This window comes from Dama dama, chromosome 15, assembly GCF_033118175.1.
Source record: "Dama dama isolate Ldn47 chromosome 15, ASM3311817v1, whole genome shotgun sequence".
Taxonomy (NCBI): domain Eukaryota; kingdom Metazoa; phylum Chordata; class Mammalia; order Artiodactyla; family Cervidae; genus Dama; species Dama dama.
This window is the reverse complement of record NC_083695.1, coordinates 63,202,856-63,212,114: the sequence shown is the minus strand read 5'-3', so window position 1 is coordinate 63,212,114 and position 9,259 is coordinate 63,202,856. Positions and strand designations below refer to the sequence as shown.

The following is a 9,259-nucleotide window of genomic DNA, read 5'->3' as shown; positions in this document are numbered from 1 at the left end:
TTGTTCAATATTCTATGATTCACACTAATCAATGACTTTCAAAATAAATATTAATACAGTTAATAGTCACAGTGCCAGCCTATTAAACTGGAGTCAGAAAAGTTTGGTTCTACTGTAACTTTTAGAATTTAAGTGAATCCACGTCTCAGGGAACATTTTAACCAGGACAAACCAAAGTACTACTTTCCTGTCTAAATCACATGGCTCTAACTCTAATAGAACCAGACCAGCGTTTTTTGAATAAAAAAGCTATCACTCTCTTGGAGTAACCATTTTATTCCCTGAGTAAGTGGTGTCCTGCTTGGTACCTCCTTCCTTCCATGTGCACTTCCTCTCCCAGATGTGGGAAAGTTTTCTGCCATTGTTAATTTCAATAAGCTTTCTGGTCCTTTCTCTTTCTCTCTTCTCTATGACTCCTATACTGCATGTATTGATCTATTTGATAGTGTTCTATAGGTCCCTTAAACTTCTTTTCTTTTTCCTCCTTTCTTCTTTTTTCTCTCAATTGAATAATTTCCAATGACTTATCTTCAAGTTTGCTAATCTTTTGTTCTGCTTGATCTAGTCTATTTTTACATTCTCTAATGATTTTTTTTTAATACAAAAAGTAATCTTCAGCTCTATGACTTCTGTTTCATACCTTTGAATTTTCTGCCCTGTTGTTGAAATTCCTACTTCATTTCTTTATTGTTCTCCAGACCCCAGTGATCAACTTCATGACTTATTTTGAATATTTTAGGTCAATCATACATCTCCTGTTTGTACGTTTTCCTTGACTCTCTGCATTGTGGTTTGCACATTAGACAATAGGTAGTTTCAGTCCTCACTGACTAGTCACATGGAGAAGAACTTCACCAATCAGCTCAGCCAGAGATTCTGGAGGTCTCTCAAACCTGTGTGCTAGTCCAGCCTGCTTTTTATTTTCTAGAAACTCCCAGGTATCTACAGCTTGCTGAGTCCTTTCAATGCTCCAAGACAAGTAACACAGAGGCCAGTTCCTCATGAAGTTCCAGAATGCCAGATGTGCATGCCAACTCCTTTGCCCCTCAAGGAGAAGCTGAGAGCTGGGAAGGGGATTCCTGCCCAGTTATATGGCACATTCCTGGGCTTGGTAGTTGTGGTGAGAGAGGATCTGCATCTCTTTCTGGCTTTGATGTGACTAGGTTCACATTCACTAAGGGTACAGAAGTCTTTCAACTAGCTTTTGGATTTTTACAAAGAACTTATCCATGTGTTGCTGTGAATTAATGTGTCCATTAGGAGAAGGAAAGTTCAAGTCTTCCTATTGTGCCATGTTACTGATGTTACCCTTTTGTGTGTGAATTTCGACAGATTGTGTGTGAAATGAACCTATATCATTGAACTTCTCAAACTGGTGGGCATACAGCTTCATAATAATCCCTTATTATCCTTTTAGACCCTGATGCGGGGAGGGATTGGGGACAGGAGGAGAAGGGGATGACAGAGGATGAGACGGCTGGATGGCATCACCAACTCGATGGATATGAGTTTGAGTAAACTCCGGGAGTTGGTGATGGACAGGGCGGCCTGGCGTGCTGCGGTTCATGGGGTCACAAAGAGTTGGACACGACTGAGTGACTGAACTGAACTGATCCTTTTAGTGCTCTGGGACTTAAAGTTATGGTCCCTCATTTAGCAATGATATTAATAATGTGTGTCTTCTCTCAGAGTGAGGAATAGGTTACTTGTGGGTTTATCAATTCTATTCATCTTTTCAAAGAATTAGCTTTGGTCTCATTGATTTTTATCTTGATTCCTTGTTTGCAATTTCATTGATTTCTGCTCTAATTTTCATTTGTAGTTTTCTGTGGCTTACTTTGGATTTAATTCCTTACTATCACTGATCTTAATATTTTCCTATTGAGTCACTCCTGGACACAGTCTCTTTCAGTTTCAAATCCAAACCTCAAGTAACTCTAGGTGACATGCAGCCAAGAGAACTGTCCTGCTTAATCTCCCTAGTCCTTTGTGCTGATCACTATGAGACCAACATGACTTCTTTGGATTATTTTCCTTCTTTTCTTACTTGTATTAGGTACACCATAAGGAAACTGAGAACTGGCTCATTGAATTACGCTTTTTATTAGGAACATGCACTGGAATAATGACTCTCCATTGCCATACACTAATCATCTTGTTCTATTTTGTATCAACTACATAGTGCTACTCAATAATAGATAAATCATTAGCATATGTGATGGCCAATACAAATGTTACAGGACATGGAGAATAGCAGATACATTTCTGCAGTGAAACTGCACCATAACAAGAAGAGAGTTTGAAAAGGCCTTCCTAAGCAGAAAATGAAGAGGAAAGGAGGTGACCAATGGTCCAGATGAGAAGGAGTTGAAGACAACATCATAGGAGACACCTCCTTACAGGGGAATGAAGCAGAGCTTGTAAGGAGGTGGCACAGAAGCAAACCCATTGACAATTGGGGTGGTGTCGATGTCCTTTGGGTCAACCACAGATTTCAAAGTAAATTTTTGTAAAATTGTTGTCAGGAATAAAAACACCTCCATGCGGGCCAGGCCCTCTCCTGCACAAATCCGTTTTCCTGAAAATAACAAACACAGAGAGTACATACTCCTTGAACACTGTGTTTCTGGCTGTTAGAAAGAGTTGGCACGCACATCTGGCATTCCAACCTCTCACAGCTGTGGGGGAGTTTCATGAGGAACTGGCCTCTGTGTTACTTGTCAATGGTTAGAAAGTAACCACTGATGAATGGTTGAATGGATAAATGTAAGCCACAACAGTTAGATAGATAGACATAGGATGGATACACATGCTGTCCACATAATTTCATATCTTAACGACTATCCTTATTTACACAAATTTTTAATGAGTTTTGGCACTATGCCAAGTACTTCATTAACTATTCTCATACAGTTTGATATTTCATGTTTTCATAAATCTTTTTCTTCTCCTGGTAACACACAGTAGAGTTGTATTTTATGTTCTTAGTCTGATGTCCCCATCATCCTTATTTCTACTCCTCACGGCCCCTGTTCTCTGCTCTAACTACATCTTCATCAATCTTCAACACATCTTGAAGTTTCAAGTTTTACAACACATGGTTCCTTCTGGTTAAGGTGCACTTCTCTTATATTTTCAGCACCTAGCTCAAATTTTATTTCTGAATTTGAAAGAATTGGGTCATCTTTCCAAAGCTTTGGTGGCTTAGTCCAATAAAGAGCATATATCATGAGGAGGGAAAGTGTGTGGGCATTGCAATTGCTACACCTGAGTATAGGAAAAGAGCAGTTCAACCAGCCCCTGAGTGGGAATTTTATAAGAAGTTCCAACTAATCCCCTCAAAGCATCCTGTCCTTTGAAGTAATGAAGGAAAAAATTTTATTACCTGCTGAGAAAGGCATGAAGTAGTCATTCTTTTTAAAGTTACCACTCTCATCCAGGAAGTGGCCAGGGTCAAACACTTCTGGGTTAGGGAATACTTTGTCATCATACAGCACAGAAGTCAGCGATACTAATACATCTGTGCCCTGGGAAGAAAAGATGAAGATAAACTGAATTATAAAGAAGTTATGGAGCTGGAAGAAATGTTATAAATTATCATTCCAATCTTATGACCTACAGGTGAGGAATCCTAGGTCCAAAGAAAGACAATGGCATTTTGAGCCAGACAAAGAAGTAATAAACAAGGAATAAGCTTAAGGCAAGTGACAGTGATATTTGAAGTAGTGAGTCCATGTATCCTAGGGTATTAGACCTTACGAATCCATTCTGCTTACCATACTGGTGTCTGTGGCCATCAGCTGCTTTATTTTAGTTTTCATTCATCTAATATGTGGATTCTGGTTTAAAACGGGGAGACTCGGTTAGAGCTTGGGATGTCTGCATTATAAGTTCATAAGACTTTTATAAACAGATTTCTCATCTAATTACTAATAATTTTTGTGATAATAACAATAAGTATAATAACAACTGCTAGTATTTATCATTGCCATGTGGATTGTTTGTCTTAAAGTATATGGCAGGGTTCATTAGAGATGGATACTAGCTTAAAAACATATAGAAAGGATGAAAAAAGTAGAAAAATCATTTTATAACAATTCATCTTAGGGTCACTGACTTAAGCAACATTTACCTTTTAATGCTAAAACTGTAGGGTGAAAGATCAGCATGAAATTTACCAAGTTCTAGTACTATGCCAGTCCAGTCCATCCTAAAGGAGATCAGTCCTGGGACTGATGCTGAAGCTGAAACTCCAATACTTTGGCCACCTCATGAGAAGAGCTGACTCGTTGGAAAAGACCCTGATGCTGCGAGGGATTGGGGGTGAGACAGTAACAGGCAGGAAGGCCAGGGGTCTCCAAACAGAGGAAATAAGCTGCAAGTGTCAGACATTTTTATCTCTCTTAAGCGGCAGGAGGAAGCAAACTAGCGATATTTTTTTCCTTCTCTATACAAATTTAAAAGGAGGTTTCTCTTAAAATGCTGTGTTGCCATGACACCTGGTTTCACCTGAAGCTAACTATTCTCAAACTTTGAGTTAACCAATACATTTTTCTTATGGAAATGTTTGTCTTAAAGCTATGTTAATGTGCTATGCATTTACCCCAGACTCTAAGTTCCGCCAAATGGCTCAAACTACTTGACAAATCAGTATGTTATACTCAGATATTGTTCCCCTAATCTATGTAAATGAAACTACTTGTGTGGTAATCTGCCCTTCTACAAGATTCAAGTCAATCATTTTATGGCCTGGGATGAATTATCTGGTGCCAAAATTATCACAAAATGCAACTTATGGATGAAGGGCCTGGTGCCATTCTGAATTTTAAGACATTCCTTTCTTTTCATTAACAGACTGCGAGTGACTATATAACATACAGCTAAAGACTAGCAGGGGGGTACTCTTTTTGCCCCCTTCTGATGCCTATGTCAGAAGCTTTCTCCATCTCCTTTATACTTTAATAAAACTTTATTACACAAAAGCTCTGAGCGATCCAGCCTCATCTCTGGCCCCTGATTGAATTCGTCTCCTCTGGAGGCCAAGAATCCTGGCGTCTTATTGTTCAGCGACAACCTTTCAGGGGCAGGAGGAGAAGGGGACAACAGAGGATGAGATGGCTGGATGGCATCACCAACTCAATGGACATGAGTTTGAGTCAACTCCGGGAGCTGGTGATGGACAGGGAGGCCTGGCGTGTTGCAATTCATGGGCTCACAAAGATTTGGACACGACTGAGCGACTGAACTGAACTGAGTACTATGCCATAGGTTTTTACTAATTAAGTGTAAAAAAAAGCCAGAACTTAGGCTGTGGAAAAACCTGACAGATATTATTTTAACAGTGCATAACCAATAACGAGGTAAGTGACATGATGTGGCCTCCCACCTTCCCAACGAAATTCAGTGGGAAATACAAAGCACCTATGTAGTTCTTTTGCCCAATCATAACTGGAATCTAATTTCTAGAGAACCAGCTTGAAGAATGTTTTACATGAGTATTGGCCTGGACACTTCTCAAAGTGAAATATACTGAAAGAAAGCAAAGAGGGCAAAGAGGACTCGTAATGGAAGACTAAAAAGTAAAGATAGCCAGATTTCATGCTTGTTCTTTGGCTGGATATTGAATTAAAAAGGGGAAAAGAAGACTATAAAGGATATTCCAGTAAAAGTGGGAAAATTTGAAATACAGGCTGGGGGGACCTCCCTGGTGGTCCAATAGTTAAGACTCATGCTTCCACTGCTTTAACATCTAAAGTTATTAATAATTTTAGTCTGTGTCAATGCCCACATTTTACTTAAAAGGGAGGTGTTATATCATTCCAAATGTCCATTAGGAGAAGGATGAACTTTCTGTGGAAGAATAAAAATATCATCTGAAACTCAGCATTTTCTTATTTATAACAATTGATACTCAACAAAAAGTTATTAGGCACTTCAAGGGCACAGCTAGGTGACCACAAGTAGAAGAGGGGAAGACGTATAAAATATGCCCACATTAGGGAATATTTCTCATCTCACTTTATAAGGACAACATTATCTTAATATCAGAAATCTGACAAGAAAATTTTGAGGAAGAAATATAGTAGACCAAAATTCTTTACTCTAAACAGAGAAGTTCTGAACAAAATGTAGCAAACCAAATTCAGCTGTGTGTATACTTATAATATGTATATTTAGTGGGAAATTGAGGCCATACAAGCATAGAAACAGTTGCAGAAATCAATGTGAAAAAATTGTATAGCAATTATAACCTACAAATCATAACAAATAAAGAGGGTAAATTTTCCTAATCTAATTTTTAAAATCTACCAAAATGTACATGAAACATACTCAGTAGTGAGAGGTTAACCTCCACTGTCTTGTAGATCAGAAATGAAGCAAAGATGAAACATGGATATTAACCCAGATTACAGGGCAATGTATATAGAAATTGCAATCAATTTAGAGAAAGATTATTAGTAATGACTTTAAAATTGGCAAGTTTCCTACCATTGAAATAATCAAATGATAAAAGCTGATTATATTCCCATATTCGAGAAAAAAGAAATAGAAAAGAATAAAAATTTTATAAAAGCAAGAATAATATTGAGCACCTAGGGTGGAGAAAAAACAACAAAAGATTTGCAAAGCAATCAGTACCCTGAAAAATTTTGAGATAATTATAAACCCCCCAAAACTGGAAGTATATACCATATTTATGAACACAAAGATAAAATGAGTCATGATGTTAAACCTTTCTAAATAGATCAAATATAACACTGATAAAAACCCCAGCAGAGAGCTTTGGTAAATTGACAAACTGGTACTAACATTGTTTGGAAAAGTAAACAGCTAAGATCAGAAAAACAACAAATCAGAACAAATTTGGAAGACTTACACTGCTACCTGTCAAAATCTGTTATAAAGCTTTCTAGACTAACCTGGAAACAATACACAAACTATTGAATGGCTACACATATGATTTTTGTGCTTCTCTCATCTGTGCTCATTAAGGATTGCACCCATACCGTGAAATGGGAATGTCAAGACCACTGAAGTCACTGTAAGAGAAATCAATCTAACCTTGGGGATGATGTAGTTTCTGAATTCAACATCACGGGTCACCATATGGGGTAGATTGGAAGGGATCAGGTCAATGTATCTCTGGATCTCGTGGACCACAGCATCCGTGTAGGGCATGTGGCTTCTGTCCTGCATGCAGGGGCTCCGGTGTCTTCCAATCACATGGTCAATCTCTTCCTGGACCTTAGCTGATAAGAGATAGTATGACTAATGCAAAAAAGAAAAACGCATATCACGTTTGCATACAAATTCAGGGATCAGTTCAGTTCAGTCACTCAGTCATGTCTGACTCTTTGCGACCCCATGGACCTCAGTACACCAGGATTCCCTGTCCATTACCAACTCCCGGAGCTTGCTCAAACTCATGTCCATCGAGTCAGTGATGCCATCCAACCATCTCATCCTTTGTCGTCCCCTTCTCCTCCCACCTTCAAACTTTCCCAGCATCAGGGTCTTTTCCAATGAGTCAGTTCTTCGTATCAGGTGGCCAAAGTATTGGAGTTTCAGCTTCAGCATCAGTCCTTCCAAAGAATATTCAGGGCTGAATTCAGGGATACATGAGGCATTATGAAGGTGTTCCAACATCATTATAAACATCAGTTAGGACTTCCCTGGTGGTCCAGCAGATAAGAATCTGCCTGCCAATGCAGGGAGCACGTGTTTAATCTCTGGTCTGGGAAGATTCCATATACTGCAGGGCAACTGAGCCCTTGCCTCGCAATTACCAAGCCTACGTGTTGTTAACTACTGAAGCCTGTGTGCCCTAGAGCCTGTGCTCCACAAGGGAAGCCATCACAATGAGAAGCCTGAATACAGCAACTAGAAAGTAGCCCCCAGTTGTTAAAATTAGAGAAAGTCTATATGCAACCAGAGAGACCTAGCACAACCAAAACTAAGTGAATAAATAAACAAAAATTTTAAAAAATTCAGTTACTTGCCCAGAACTACACCCAGACATAGAGAGAAAATGACCATAATATAGATGTATGTACGTTTCCTACAAACTAGGTTTAAGATACATCTATATGCAAAACAGAAAAAGAGACACAGATGTACAGAACAGACTTTGGGCTCTGTGGGAGAAGGCGAGGGTGGGATGTTTTGAGAGAACAGCATTGAAACATGTATATTATTAAGGGTGAAACAGATCACCAGCCCAGGTTGGATGCATGAGACAAGTGCTCAGGGCTGGTGCACTGGGAAGACCCAGAGGGATGGGATGAGGAGGGAGGTGGGAGTGGGGATCGGGATGGGGAATATATGTAAATCCATGGCTGATTCATGTCAATGTATGGCAAAAACCACTAAAATATTGTAAAGTAATTAGCCCCAAACTTATAAAAATAAATGGAAAAAAATTAAAAATTAAAAAAGATACATCTATACATATCTCTATATTAACATACATGATAAAACAAATGATGAACTGTTTCAAAATATAAACAGAACATAACCTCAAGTCATTATAGTCCTTGCTGAAAGAAAAATAGGAATCAGATGTTAATTTTTAATAATATAAATTATTATATTTTTTATAATAAAAATTCTTATATAATTTTTACATAAATATAAAAATAATATAGAGGTAGAAAAGTTAAATTATGCTTGTTTTTGTGTATTTGTACAATTTGCAATGGTACTCTTTTCATCTTCCAATTTCCATAAGCCACCACACTGAGTATTCTAGCAGCTTCTTCTGAAATTGATGCTATATTTCTAAATAATATTTCACTGTTTCTATTTTTAACATACTTATTTCTAGATAATATTGTCCTATGAGAGATGATAATTTATTAGTATAGCTCCATCTCCACTTGATACAGAACACACATAACACACATAATTCCTGTTACTCCATCTCCCCCAATATATTTAGATCACAACTTTTGGCTGTTAGAATTTCATTTTATCATCATTCTGACTACATAAACAAAGCTTCCTAATCAGAAAACTATGATTGTGTTTCATTTTTTGTATTTTTTTTGGACTTAAATATGTCTTTTTATTTCATCTTATAAATTTCTGCACCTTGATCTAGAAATATTTCCAAATACTGAGATAAATATTCCAAACTCCAAATAATAATTCCCCTTTTATAAGGAAATCTCAGATCATCAATCACTTCTCTTTTGTTTGGTGTCTCCCTTCATAGCTGCTTTATCTATCTAATCCATTTTGAAGTGGCTATTTTCTATGC

General features: G+C 37.9%; 1 protein-coding gene across 1 annotated transcript in view; it reads right to left on the bottom strand.

Annotated features, from left to right (window-relative positions):
- Positions 1 to 2,084: 2,084 nt before the first annotated feature.
- The window catches only part of LOC133070272 (cytochrome P450 2C18-like), a 30,977-nt gene continuing 23,802 nt past the window's right edge, over positions 2,085 to 9,259 (bottom strand). Inside the window, exons 7-9 of the mRNA XM_061162230.1 lie at positions 7,063 to 7,250; positions 3,386 to 3,527; positions 2,085 to 2,578 (exon numbers count right to left, since the gene is read on the bottom strand). Coding sequence (XP_061018213.1) covers positions 2,397 to 2,578; positions 3,386 to 3,527; positions 7,063 to 7,250 — 512 coding nt within the window. The 3' untranslated portion in view covers positions 2,085 to 2,396. The remainder of the gene's footprint in view (positions 2,579 to 3,385; positions 3,528 to 7,062; positions 7,251 to 9,259) is intronic.